The sequence below is a fragment of the Acinonyx jubatus genome, chromosome A3, assembly GCF_027475565.1.
Source record: "Acinonyx jubatus isolate Ajub_Pintada_27869175 chromosome A3, VMU_Ajub_asm_v1.0, whole genome shotgun sequence".
NCBI classification, from domain to species: Eukaryota; Metazoa; Chordata; class Mammalia; order Carnivora; family Felidae; genus Acinonyx; species Acinonyx jubatus.
In genome coordinates this window covers 21,347,937-21,362,787 of record NC_069388.1, presented here as the reverse complement: position 1 = coordinate 21,362,787, position 14,851 = coordinate 21,347,937, and the positions used below count along the sequence as shown (strand labels likewise).

Below are 14,851 nucleotides of genomic sequence, written 5' to 3'. Positions count from 1 at the left end.
GTTATCGTGACAGGCAGGCTTTGGAAGTTGTCAAGCGCTGGCTGATGAAAGGACATTCTCTTATGGCTCTGTGCTTTCTGATGTCTTTGCTTGACAGGTGTTTAAAAGGCACAATCCTAGCACAGCCGAGGAGCAGGAGATGATGGAGAATCTGTTTGATTCACTCTGTTCCTGCCTAATGCTCAGTTCCAATCGTGAGCGCTTCCTGAAGGGCGAGGGTCTGCAGCTGATGAATCTCATGCTCAGGTACGTTTCTTATCTCCTAGCACTCTGTCTTTTTTGTCCAGCTCCTCACTGTTGTCTGAATTCCAGATCCCGTACCTATGGTCTTTTAGTCCATTGAGTTTCCTAGATAATGTAAAACAGTAAGGCCTTCAGGGGTGGGTGGGTGGGTGGGGTGTGTGTGTGTGTGTGTGTGTGTGTGTGTGTGTGTGTGTGTGTGCGCGCGTTGCATGTGTGTGGTCTTCTCTCAAGTTAGAGTGGGTAGAAAATAGAAAGTACGTTTTGTTCTGTTTGTGCCCGTTGTTATGTCAGTTGGTAATATGACCACTCCATTGAAGGGAAGTAACTTTTGGTTCCTTCTCTTACTGTGTTGGTTTTGGGAAGCCTAGTTATGACCTTCTAAACATACCCTACGTTAATTTCTAAACTTGGCCTAGTTTTCTTTATATCCCACATAGACCTGTCTATGCTGTGTGTTTGTATTTTTGTGGTTGACAGAAGAATATCAGATTTTTTATTTATACAAAGTTTTCATTAATATCATTTTCTATGAGGTGCACATGTGCTATGTGGCTAGCATGGGAGATGAAAACGTGCAGGACATTTCTAGAACTTTACAGTACTTTCCTTATATATCTTCTTATTATTTATGTTCTAATTCCTTAAAATATTTAAAGTGAATATCATGTCTAGTATATGTCACAGAATCCTAATGTTGGAAGTAAATGGAAGGTAGCTTGTATCAATAACTTTTGAGAAATCTGGCTAGGAAAAGGAGTAGAGAAATAGGAGTAGGGGGTAACCAGAAATGGGAGTTGTGTGTGGTCAAGGGACTGTTTTTCAAACTGAGAGCCACTAGAGCATGTTTGTGTGGCCAGAAGACTCTACTCATTATGACTGTATGAAATTGACCTAGAGCCTGCGGTCTTTACACTTGTATTCCTGTAAATTGAAAACTCTGTTAAACCATTTCTTTAAAAAGTTTTTTTTAATAAATTTGATATACGTATCTATTAAATACAATTTAGAATATAGACCTGCAGAACCGCTGTTAAAAAACACTGATAAGGTACTGTGTTAAGTGCTGCACTTAGAAATGAAGAAGACAGGATTCCTGCCTCCAAGAAGCTAAAACAGCTCTGTCACCCAAACACAGCCCAACTTTGGATGTTTCACTTCTTCCACTCTTTTTTTCACTTTGTAATTATTTTCTTGTTTTTGCCAGCTTTTTAGTCCTGTCACATGTGTAATTTTCTGTACTAAGTTTCTTTTTAAACTTAACATGGCATTTCCCGTGCTGTGACATAACGTTTGTGAGAATTTGCAGCAACTGCATCATGGACTCTAAGGAGATAGAGCTTTCTTAGTATTCTTTTGGTGATATTGAGACTATTTCCATTGTTTTGATATTGTAACAGATTCTACAATGACCATCTTCTGCTTAAAACTATTTTTGTATTTAAGATTATCAAGGGATATGTTTCTAAAATATCTTTTCTTTAAAGGCCTGTGTAGGGCTGGGTGGGGGCACAGTAGACCTTTTCGTTTGTCCAGTGCATACCAGACCTTGGATTGATTGGAAATCTTTCTTTGTGGAATTGCTTTAAAAAATCTATTTTAAAGTGCACAGAGGGCCATTGGAATTGTTCAGAGGCCTTCAGCGTTCAGCTGATTTTTGCTAGCTTTACTCTCTTGAGTCTTTTGTTTGTTTATCTCCTTTACCCTTCTAATTGCCTGTCCTTTTGTTGAAATGACCCACCTTCTCTCAAGTAAATAGCATATAAAGAAGATGCATTTGACTTCCCGGGCCTTCTAACCTTAAAACTGTACTCTACAGGGACTTTTCCCTAAGCTTCTTAAAGGTCTGAACTGCCAGTGTCTTTGGATGGTTGAGTGCAAATATGAAGTGATGTATTCCTGTAGCATATGGCTTGGTAATGTGCAGCAGTGGGGAGCTGAATAAATAACCAGAAATATGGATTATTCAAACCGGAATGCTGAGATTCTGGGAGCCTAATTAAGAAGGTGCTCCCAAAGCCTTAGAAACTGCACCTCTTGTAGGATCTTCTAACTTTTCATTTTTGAATGCTGAAGTTACTGTTAGATTAATTCTTTTGCATTAACTAGCTTTTTTTTAGCAGATTCAGCATTCCCCTTTTTTCTCTTTCCCATGCTCTTTGTTCTGTGATATTTTTCTTCTTCAGACTCCCAAATGGAAAGTTTAATTGGGAGGGAATTTTTTTTTTCCTACTAGATTCATCCTGATCTTCTAGCAGGAGCTGCCAAGGTGCTCTGCGTCTAGAGAGACAAGCCCCTTCAAACTTGGAGGTTGTAACACTAGAAGTTCAGGAAAATTTCTGTGGTTCCGTTGCCCCTGAGTACTGCTCTTCACTGTGATTCAGGCATTCAGCAGTCATGAAATGTCCACCTGGAAAGGTGGGAGTGTGGGACAGCATGGAAGAGTGGGCTTTGGAGTTGAGGTACATGTGGGTTTGGAACATCACTCTTTCACTTACTAGTTTTGGTTATTCGGTGAGTTTTTCTAACCTTTCTGACCGCTGACCCTCAGTTTTTCATCTGAAAAATGGGAGTAACAATGCCAAATTTGCAGGGATTTTTTGGAAATTAAACTATATGTAAAGTGTCTGGGACAATTCTGCCGCTGTTAAAACACTGGCGAAGTACTGTGTTCACTTACTACGTTAAGTGCTAGGCTTACACAGAGAGGAACAAGACAGGATTCTTGCCTTCAAGAAACTCCACCGCTAGTAAGGGAGGCTGACATTAAATAACTATAGTATCATTGAATGCGTTAAATTAACCGTTCCTCTTAATAGTTTGCATGTCTATGAATTTTTTTCTTTACGTTTCTGATTATTGATAAGGAAAGGTCATCGGCAAGATAGTCATTTATGCACACACACATATTACACACACATGCAAAGGTATATACTACCCAACTTAATATCTATTAACTTTATTAAGCATAATTGACATAATAAAACACTCCCATTTTAAGTGTACAGTTTTAGTTTTGACAGCTGAATGCATCTTTGTTTTCAACACAATGAAGATACACAATGGCCCTGTCCAACAGAAATGGAATGTAAGCAAGATATATAAGCTTCTGTTTTGTAGTAGCATGGTAAAAAGGTTGAAAGAAAGAAAATTAATTTTAATAACATTTTATTTAACCCAATATATTAAAAATCATTTCGACAGGTAATCGATAAAAAAACATTATTGAACCATTCTACTTTTTTTCATCCTAGGTCTTTGCAGCCTAGTGCATATTTACTTCTCAGTTCAGTGTTAAATTTTCATAAAGTACTTGCTGTGTGTTTAGATTTCGTACAATTTAGAGTTGAAAAAGTAGATTCCCATACCTGAGTTTCTCCAAACAGACTTAAATGCTTCCTAATGACTGAATCAAGTATCAGTTTTTAAATTTGAATTTATTTAGTATGTGTTTTGTTTAGCCTATGTCACTCAACAGATTGTTTTTGAGATTCGTTCATTTTGCATCTGCCAGTAGTTTGGTTCTTGTTCGTGTTCGTAATATTCCATTATACTTCTGCATTCCAGTGTGTCCGTTGTTTTTGTTATTCACCTGTTGGTGAACATTTGGGTTGTTGCCAGTGTCTTGCTCTTGTTAATAAAGCTGCTTAAAAGTCTTTAGAGAAATATATATTTTCATTTCTCTGGGGTAAATACCTAAGGAGTGGAATGACTAGGTCATATTGGAAATGTAAGTTCAATATTAGAAACTCCCAAGCTGTTTTCCAAAGTGATTGTATCATGTTATATCCCCTCCTCAGCAAGGCGTGAGAATTCCAGTTGCTCCCTATCCTCCTCAACACTTGATGATTAAACTAAATTTCTTTAAGAATCCCCTCCCCCTGTGTCACTTCCCCAGCCCAGCCCTTACGCCCACCCACCCACCCACTCTCACATGTTGAGGATTAGGTTCTAGCATCCTGTGCTTTCCTCTGTGGGAGCACTTACCATCCTGTGTGGTAGGCATCTGCTGGTCTCTGACTGTACTATAGGACTCTCGAGAACAGAAACTAGGTCGTCCCCTTCTTGGTATCCCCAGTGCCTAGCCACAGATACACATTAGGTGCCCAGTAAATATTTCCTAAGTGAATGAGAAAGATCTGAGAAACATTTTTGCTTTTTAAAATCATTGGTTTATAGAATTTCTAGCAAACCCCATGCATAGACCCAAAGAATGAGGAGTGACTTCGTAAAAGCCGTATAGCTGAGAGCTCAGTCTTCTGCCTGCATATATTTGGCCCTGTTTTTCTCCATCAGATTTTTTAATGCCCGAAGAACACAACATAGGCCACAGGGTGGTTCTGAACCTCATCTTCAAGGCTCCGGAGAAGCCAGGCATCAGCTGTAGTCCCGGGCTCGCTGCCCTGTTTGGCCTGTGCTCATGCTGTGCTGCAGAGCAGAAACCCACACAAGTGTCCGCACTTCATTTTATCCCGCTTTGGGACACTTGAACCTCTCAACACTCTTCTCCCACCAGCCTCCTAGTTATTTCAGGGTTATGGTTTAGGCATTCATTTCTTACAACCTTTCTGCTCAAGGTCCAGAGAATTCCTTCATGCAGATTTGCAGTCTCTCGGCATTTGTTTGTAGGACTGTAAGGAGGTCTCCTACCTCTTTGCCCTTACCAGACAGGCCTTTGTTCTCCGCCTTACCTTCCCACCCAGGTGTTAGTTTAGTTGTCAGGTAACTTTTTCTTTCACTCCTGTGTTAAGACTGTTTGGACTTCACAGTGCTTGACAGAATCAATGAGGGGAAAAAAAAGCTTTTTGTTTTTTGTTTTTTCTCTGTCAAAGGACAGATGAAGACATTTTGGGAAAGAAAAGATTGTTGAGGTGGTATTTAAAAATGAACTCATGCCGTGGAAAAAGCAGCAGCTAGCCATCCTAGAGTATAGGAACCCCCCCCCAAAAGGAATTTCTCATTTAGTCATAATGTTTTGATAAGGAAAGAGAAAAGGTGGGGTGAGGGTGGAAGGCGCAGAACCTCGTGGGCAGTATATACTGTGTGTATATGGTCTGTACTCCCCTGATGGAGAAAATACAGCTCCTTGTGGGTCAAGCAACTTGGTCTCATTCTTTTGCTTTGATTGCAAGAATTACAGTACAGTGAGGATGTTTGCATGGTCTTTGGCTGGCAGCAGAAGAGTTAAGATATGAATAATGAAGCCAAGTGGTATTTTTGTAGTCAGGTATAGTTGAGAGAAAAAGAAAATTTCGGAAAGCCACAATTTATTGTGCAGTTTAACAGAATGATCAGATTCAGAGAGACCAATTCACAGAAATAAGACTAACTTTGGGGCATCTGGGTGGCTCTGTCATTTAAGCGTCCGACTCTCGATTTCAGCTCAGGTCATGATCACAGTTCATGAGATTGCACGGAGCCTGCTTGGGATTCTCTACTGCCTCCCGCCCCCCCCCCCCCCGCCCCTCCTTAGATGCCTCTCTCTCAAAATAAATAAATAAACTTAAAAAAAAAATGACTGACTTATGGGGGGATGGCCCTTTTAGAATTTATCCAGACATGAGGATTGAGCTATACAAATGCCCTCATTGCCCCCTGGTTTGCCATTTCCACGTTCTTGGTTACAGCTGTCTCTCTTTGGTAGGATGGTTGCTGCAAATAGAGGATTTCAATATATTAGGTTTAATTATAGACTGTACTCCAGATCATTTGCTTCTTGCCACTGCAGAGCACTTTGTAACAGTATGTCCTTGTTTCAGTGGTTCAGTGTTCTTTAAGAAACAACAAAGCCAGTGGGAGACAGAAGAATTACATTGTCAGTTTCCTTGAAAATGTTGACATGAAGCTTATTACTTCTGTTGTAAAACCCTGTTCCAGTTAGAAAGAGAAGAGACCACTGAGATCCCAAGGGATGTGTACAAATGCAGCTTGGGGTTGTGTAGCAGAAACACAGTGAACCCATCTTGGTTATTAACTGTATAGACAAAAAAAAAAAAAAAAAGAGAGAGAGAGAAAGAAGAAAGAAAGAGAAGGGTACATAGACACATCTCTTTAGGAACCACCGATTTTTTTTCCTCTGAGGCTTTTCAGTAAGATTTTCCTTAATCTAAAGAAAATTGTCTCTGACAAAGAACATAAATAAAATGACAATGGTATATCATCTGCAGAGTGAGCATTTGCAGGCCCGGTTCTGGACCGTGGGCTTGTACCAGAGCATAAAGGTAGGTAGGCCAGACTGGGGAACTCTTAAACCTTGAAATTTTATTCCCTTGCTTTTTGGCTTGTTCCGTATTGGTTTTGTTCTTCATGAACCTGTGAAGGGCCAAACTTGATTGCATTTTTATCCTCGTGGTCCTTTACAGGGTTTTGTTGTTTTTGGAGAACGAGAGCCTTTTCTTCGGACTTTCAGTCTCTTGGATTCAACTGCAAAAGCAAAACACTAATGTTTTAGAAATCAGCTGTGCTTCCTAATGGGGCTGTATAGGGTTTGTGCTCCAAGCTGCACACACACACCTTGCTTGTTGTTTGTCCAACAAGCAAGCATTCCCTTTCTCCGCACACTGAATATTACCATTCTTTCTTCGACGAAGAATAGTGTTTGCACCTGTTCTCTGGGAACCAGAAAAATGCTTCAGAGCACAAAGTAATCCTTCCAACAGCCCTCCAGGCTGGCGTTACCTCTTCATAAATGGAAAGTGCTGTGGCTGAGAAGGCAGATTAAACTGAAGCAAGTTTACTTGGCACGAAATGGTGGAGGACCTGTCTGAGCCCTTCCTTCAGACTTCATAGCTATTCATCATTCCAGTGTAAATTGCACAGATTTAAAGTGTACGATTTGATGAGTTTTGCAGTATGTGTAGACCTATCATACCATCACCACAAGCATGGCAATAAGCATATTTATCATACCGAAATGTTTCCTTGTACCCCTTGGTAATCTATAACTCCTCTCCCTCCACCTCACGTCTCCAGGCAACCATTGATTTGCTTTCTGACCATTATAGGTTAGTTTGCATTTTCTAGAACTTTATGCAAATGGAGTCATATAGTATGCGCTCTTCTTTTTGGTCTGGCGTATTTAACCAACTATAATTATTTTGAGATTCATTCCATGTGTATCATTAATTCTTTTTCTTTGCTGGGTAGCATTCCATTTTAGAAATGTATCCCAGATCGTTTATTCACTTGTTGATGGACATATGGGCTTCCAGTTTTTTGCTCTTGTAAACAAAAGTATGAATATTCAAGTACGTACCTTTGGGTGCATGTATTTTTAATTTCTCTTGGATAAATGCCTATGAGTCTAGGGCATGTAATAGGTATATGGTTAACTTTTTAAGACACTGTCAGTCTGTTTGCAAAATTGTCATACTGTACCGTTTTTATATTCCCACCAACAGTGTGTGAGACTGGCATTTGCTCCACACCCTCGCTAATACTTGGTATGGTCACTGTTTTTTGTGTCAGTCATTCTAGTGGGTGTGTATAGATGTCTTGTGCTTTTAATTTGCATTTCCTAGGGTGCCTGGGTGGATCAGTTGGTTAAGCGTCTGACTTCACCTCTGGTCATGATCTCACAGTCCATGAGTTAGAGCCCCACATGGGGCTCTCTGCTGTCGGCACAGAGCCTGCTTCGGATCCACTCTGTCTCCCTCGCTCTCTGCCCCTCCCCTGCTTGTGCCCATGTTCTCTCTCTCTTTCTCTCAAAAAATAGACTTGTAAAAAAAATTGGCATTTCCCTGTGGCTGATGATATTGGGTGACTTTTCATGTATTTATTTGCCATCCACATGTCTTCTTTGGTGGTGTCTGTTCAATCTCGTGCTCATTTTGGTTGGGGGGAGAGGGATTATTTGTCTTATTATTGAATTATAACAATCCTTTATATATCATAGATACAATCTTTTGTCAGATACATGTTTTAAAAATAATTTTTTTCAATGCTTATTTATTTTGAGAGAGAGAGACCGTGCGAGCAGGGGAGGGGTAGAGAGAGAAGGAGAGAGAGAATCCCAAGCAGGCTCCACACTGTCAGTGCAGAGCTTGATGTGGGGCTTGATCCCACAAATCGTGAGATCATGACTTGAGCCAAGATCAAGAGTCAGACGCTTAACTGACTGTGAGCCACCCAGGTGCCCCTGTCAGATATATGTTTTACAAATATTTTATTCCAGCCCATAACTTGTCTTTTCATTTTCATAAAGTAGTCTTTTGAAAAGTTTTACATTTTGATGAAATATAACTTTTAAATTTGTTCCAGTGATTTTTATTTTTTTCTATTTGAGTAAACTTAGGTAGTCGGTGTCTTTCAAGGATTCATTTTATCTTGGTGGCCAAACTTATGGGCATTAAGTTGTTCATGAATATTCCCTTATTATCCTTTTAAATCTATAGAATCTGTAATCATGTGCCCTCCCTTATTCCCAGTGTTAGCCATTGATGCCTCCTTTTTTCCCTAATCAGTCTGGCTGTCAATTTTGTTGATCTTGTCAGAGAATCAGGTTTTTCTGACTGATTTATCTCTGGTTTTTTGTGCTTTTTTTTTTTTTTCAATTCTATGTCAGTGATTTCTGATCTGATCAATTTTTTTTTTTTTTGCTTCTGATTACTTGTGGTTTAATTTGCTATTCTTTTTCTGATTTCTCAGGGCGGGAATTTGAGATCATTTATTTGAGATCTTATTTTTTAACATATGATGCTATAAAATTTCCTCTAATTGCTGCTTTATGCCTTGTTGTATACACTTTATTTTATATATGTATTTATTTTTTTTTGAGAGAGAGAGTTTGCACACATGAGCATGAATGGGAAAGGAGGCAGAGGGAGAGGGAGAGAGAATCTTAAGCAGGCTCCATGCTTAGCATGGAGCCTGAGGCAGGGTTTGATCTCACAACTGTGAGATCATGACCTGAGCCAAAGTTGAGAGTCAGATGCTTAACTGACTGAGCCACCCAGGTGCCCCCACATTTTGATATATTGTATTTTCAGTTCAAAATACTTTCTCTTTTGATTTCATCCTTAACCCATGAATTACTTAGAAGTGTGTTATTTAGTTTCCAAATATTTGGGGATTTCCCACGTATCTTTCTGTTCTTTATTTCTACTTTAATACCATTGTGGTCAGAGAACATACTTTATATGATTTGAACCCTTTTAAATTTATTAAGACTGGTTTTTGGCCCAGAATACAGTCTGTATTGTTAAATATTCCTGTGCACTTGAAAAGAATGTTCTGTAAATGTCAGGTTAAGTTAATGGTCATGTTCAAGTCTTCTATATCCTTAAATATTTTCTGTCTACTTATTTTATCAGTTATTAAAAGGGGTGTTGAAACCTCTGACTATAGTTGTGAGTATGTCTGTTTCTCCTTTGAGTTTCATCAGTTTTTGCTTTATGTATTTTGAAATTCTTTTAGGTGGTTAAACATTTAGGAGTATATGCTGTTTTGCTTAATTGACTCTTTTATCATAATGAAATGACTCTCTTTATCCCTGATCATGTTATTTGATCTGAAATCTACTTTGTTTGATATTAATATAGCCACCACAACTTTCTCTTAATTAGTATAAGCATAGTATATCTTTTACCATCTATCATGAAATAAATTTTGTCCCCTCCCCTGTTCATATGTTGATGCCCTAATTCCCGAGGTGGCCTTTAAGATGGTAATTAAGGTTAAATAGGGTCATAAGAGTAGACCCCTAATCCAGTAGAACTGGTAGTCTTATGAGAAGAGGAAGGGACAACATCAGGAGGGTGTGCACACAGAGAAAACGGCCCTATGAGGATATGGTGAGAAGATAGCCTTCTGCAAGCCTGTGTGTCTTTATATTTATTTTTTTATTTATATTTTTAAAATATATTTATTTTGAGAGAGAGAGAGAGAGAGAGAGAGAAAGCAGGGCAAGGGCAGAGTGAAAGGGAGACAGAGAATCCCTGACAGGCTCCACACTGACAGCACAGATCCCGATGCAGAGCTCAAACTGACAAACCATGAGATCGTGACCTAAGCCTGAATCAAGAGTTGGTCATTTAACCGCCTGAGCTATCCAGACAGACACCCCTGTGTCTTTATATTTAAGATGTGGGGGTTTTTGTGAGCATTATATATTGGAGTCTTCTTTATTTACCCCATAATAATTGCTGCCATTTAATCGAAATGTTTATGCCATTTACATTTAATGTGACCCTTGATATAGTGGTTTCTGATTGAGTTTATACCCTCTTGCAGGTTGCTCTATTTTTCTCATCTCTTTTTTTGGTCCCATTTTTGCTTCATCTGCCTTCTTTTAGGTTAACATTTTTTATCCCATGTTATTTTCTTAGGTGGCTTCTTAGCTCTTTCTCTTTGCTTTTTTAGTGGTTTTCAAATTGATGGTATACATCTTATCACAGTCCATCTTCAAGTAGTGTATACTATTTCAATCTGTAGTGTAAGGACTTTGCAACAGTAAACTTTCATTTCTCCCTCCTGGTTTTTATGTTTTTGTTGTCATATATTTTACTTCTACATATGTTATAAATTCTAATACATATTGTTTATCTTTTGTTTAAATAATAAATTATGTTTTTTTTAATGTTTATTTTTTTGAGAGAGAGCGTGCACACGCACATGCACACACACACAAAAGCAGGGGAGGGGCAGAGAGAGGGAGAGAGAGAATCCCAAGCACTGACACCCCAGAGCCCAATGTGGGGCCCGATCTCACAAACCAAGAGATCATGACCCGAGCTGAAATCAAGAGTTGGACGCTTAACCTTGTGAGCCACCCAGGTGCCCCATAAATAATCAATCCTGTTTCAAAGAGATTTTTTAAACTAAGAAAAAAGTCTTTTACTTTTATGAACATATTAGCCATTGCCAGTGTTCTTCATTCTCTGTAGATCCGGATTTCCATCTGGTATCAGTTTCTTTCTTCCCAAACGATTTCCTTTAACACATCTTGTACTTCTGGTCTGTTGGTGTTGACTTTTGTCAACTTGGGTATGTCTGAAAAAATATTTGCCTTCTCCTTTAAATGATATCTTCACCAGGTATAGCATTCTTTGTTACTGGGTGGGGAGGTGGGAGTTCTTTCAATTCTCTTAAGAGTGTTGCTTCACTGTCTGCTGGATTGCTTGGTTTGCAGTGAGATGTCTGCTGTCATCCTTATGTATTAGTTCTTCTGGATGTAACGTGTCCCTTTTTTCTGGATGTTTCTAGGATCTTTTCTCCCTGATTTTGAATAGTTTGGTTATGATGTACCTTGATGTAGTTTTCTTCCTATCTCTTGTGTTTGGGTTCTTCTTGGATCTGTGGGTGTATTGTTTTCATCAAAGGTGGAAATCTTTCAATCATTGTATTTTCAGATATTTTTTTTTTTCTGCCCCATCCTCCTTTCAGAAACTCCAGTTACATGTATATCAGGCTGTTTAAAGTTATCCAACCACAATTCCCTGGTGATCTATTAATTTTTTCCAGTCTGTTTTTTCTTTCCGTGTTTTATTTTAGGTAGTTTCTATTGTTATGTATTCAAGCTCACTCTTTTCTTTTGCACTTATTCTCATCCCATGTATTTTTCACCAGACATTGTATTTTTCTTCTCTAGATATCTTCCCTGTTTCTAGTTAGCATACTGAAGCTTTTTTCTACCTTGACTAAATCAAGTATAGTTATAATAACTTTTAATGTCCTTGTCTTCTGATTCTGTCACCACTGTTATTTTTATTATTTTTCTCCTCTTTATGGTTAATATTTTCCTGCCTCTTTAAATGCCTGTTAATTGTTTTCTGAAATTAAGATACTGTGACTTTTACCTCATTGGATGCTGGGTGTGTGGGTGTGTCTCCTTATAAATATTTTGAGCTTTGTTCTAGGATACAGGTAAGTTACTGGGAGTAGTTTGCTCCTTCGGAGGCCTACTCTTAAGCTCTGTTAGGTGGGACCGGACTAGCCTTTAGTCTGGCTGATTTTGCCTCAGGACTGAAGGACTGAAACCGTGCCCTCCTTAGTGCTCTACCTGATGCACCGTGAATTCAGGAAGTTTTTTCACTCCAGCTGTTGGGAACCCAAACTATTCCTGGCCCTCGGTGAGTTCTGGGCATTGTTTGCCCCTTCTTCTTCTAGGTGGTTCCTTCCTGCAGCCTTGGTTAGTTTCCTCACATGCATTTCTAGTAGGTACTCAACTGAGGACTCAGAGAGGGCCCTCTGCAGACCCCTGTGCAGCTCTTGGTCTGGTACTCTGCCCTATGAACTCCCCTTCATCGGTCTGCCCTCCTCTGCACTATGTCTCCTCCCTGCTTGGAGGCCTGGAAACTCTCCAAGCAGCTAGTTGGGCTCATGGCATGTGTTTCCCTGTCTCAGGAATCACTGTCTTGGTGCTACCTGATGTCAAGTGTCCAAAAACCGTTGTTTTATATGTTTCGTCCTTTGTTTGTTTTGGGCGTGAGAGGAGATATAAATTTAGTCCCTGTTACTCCATCTTGGCCCAAAGTGGAAGGCAAGAGCATATTATATATTTTAAAAAATACTCTCTAACGTACATTTTCATACTATTTAGTGCTAGTGGACAGTAATACGATGAACTTTTACATATTGATCTTACATTAAGCAACTTTGCTTAATGTCATGTATCAGTCCAATTTTGTTGCAGTAACAACTCTGAAGCCTCAAGGACTTTCAGTGACAGATGTTTACTTTTCACTCCCGATACATCCATCCCTGGCCATCTGAAGCTCTGCTTCACGTCTTTATTTTGGGTTTCATGCTAAAGGAACAGTGTTCAGTGGGACGTGACTTTCTTGTGGCAGAGAGAAAAGACTGACTAATGCAATAAATCTTAAAACTTCTCCTCTAAAGGCACATATGTTACTTACACTTACATTTTATTGGCCATAAAGTCACATGGCCAACCTTGATGTCTATAGTGGCTGGAGGGATGTATAAGCAGTGATATGTTTGAGTTAGCTCATATAAGCTCATGAAAGCTAACTATACATCTCTCTTTCCAATACCATGTTTAGTGGTATCGCATTGGTAACTTGAAATCAGCTATGGTGGGAGTATTTATACCATGTAAGTAGGAAAATACAACAAATCAACACTTTTTTCCTGGGGAGCTAGTTGTTAAACCTTTAGTAGCAAACCTCTGGCTGTTTGCCTCTTTTAGGGAGTAGAAAGTTAATAGGTGGGAACAAGATTATTTTCTATCACATTTCATTTTAATGTGTGTGTGTGTGTGTGTGTGTGTGTGTGTGTGTGTGTGTTTAAATTTTAATAGCTATGGGGTGCCTGAGTGGCTCGGTGGGTTAAGCGTCCAACTTTTGATTTCGGCTCAGGCCATGATCTCACAGTTTGTGAGTTTGAGCCCTGCGTCTCTCTCTGTTTTCCTCTCTCTCTCTCTCTCTTAAAAGTAAATAAACATTTTTTAAAAAAATTACTAGCTATGACTTCTAATGCAGTGTTGAATAGGAAGGAGTAGTGATCAAGGGTAAACTTGTCTTACTCCTGCTGTTAAAAGCAATATATTTTATTGAGTATGTTTGTTTTGAGTTTTGGGGGGGGATAGCATTTATCAGATTAAGGAAATTTATTCTCTTTCTGATGTCACAGATCTTATATAATTGATCAATCAGTTTTATCAAATGCTTTTTCTGCATTTATCGAGATGGTTTTTTTAATGCTAACAGAGGGAAAATGAATGGGTTTTCTGATGTTGAACTAACCTTGCATTCCTGGAAGAGGCCCATCTTTTTTTAATGTTCTCTAGGATTCTGTATTTTATTTAGGAATTTTATATCTATACCTGAGTGAGATTGGCCTGTAAGTTTACTCTCAGGAAGGTTTTGGTGTCAGAGGTTGTTTTTTGTTTGTTTGAGCTTTATTAAATGAGCTGAATAATGTTCCTTATTTTTCTGTTTTCTGTAGGAGTTTAAGTAATACTGGAATTATTTCCCTCTTGAATGTGTGGTAGAACTTGATAGTGATTGCTTCTGGACTTTAAGTTTTCTTTGAGAGAAGATTTAAACGACTGATTCAGTTTTCTGAATGCTTATAGACCCATTCAGGTTTTCTTACTTTGTTGAGTCATTTGGGGGAATTCATATTTTTCTAGGAGTTTGTCCATTTCACCTGTTTTCCAAGTTTTTGGCATGCAGTTATTCCTTCTGTTGTCCTAATAGCTGCTGTACCTGTAGTTTTTTCCCCTTCAGTTCATTCCTGTTATTGTTTGTGTGCCTTTTCTCTTTCTCTCTCTCTTTTTTTTTTTTTTTTTTTTTGATCACTCTTGCCACAGTTTTGTCAATTTTACTCGTCTTTTTGAAGAACCAGATTTGAGCTTTGTTGACCCTCTTTATTGGGGGTTGGCAACTAAGGCCTGCGGAACAAATCTGGCTGAGGTCTGTTTTTCTGTGACCAGCAAGCTAAGAATGGTTTTCATATCTTTACAGTGTCGTATATATTTTTAGACACACACAAACACCCAGGAAAAGATGCTACAGAAACCATAATGGCCCATGAAACCTATAGTATTTTCTGTCTGTCCCTTTCCCAAAAGTTTGCCAGCCTGTGCTCTTTAGAGCCCTAGGTTTTGGTCATTGATTGTTCATCTTACTTTACCGTCAGCTCTGCTGTG

General features: G+C 38.9%; 1 protein-coding gene across 3 annotated transcripts in view; it reads left to right on the top strand.

The window, feature by feature from the left end:
• The window catches only part of CTNNBL1 (catenin beta like 1), a 160,224-nt gene that overhangs the window by 75,837 nt on the left and 69,536 nt on the right, over window positions 1–14,851 (top strand). For all 3 annotated transcript variants that reach the window (XM_053199983.1, XM_053199981.1, XM_053199982.1), the window contains exon 10: window positions 98–246. In XM_053199983.1, coding sequence (XP_053055958.1) covers window positions 98–246 — 149 coding nt within the window. The remainder of the gene's footprint in view (window positions 1–97; window positions 247–14,851) is intronic.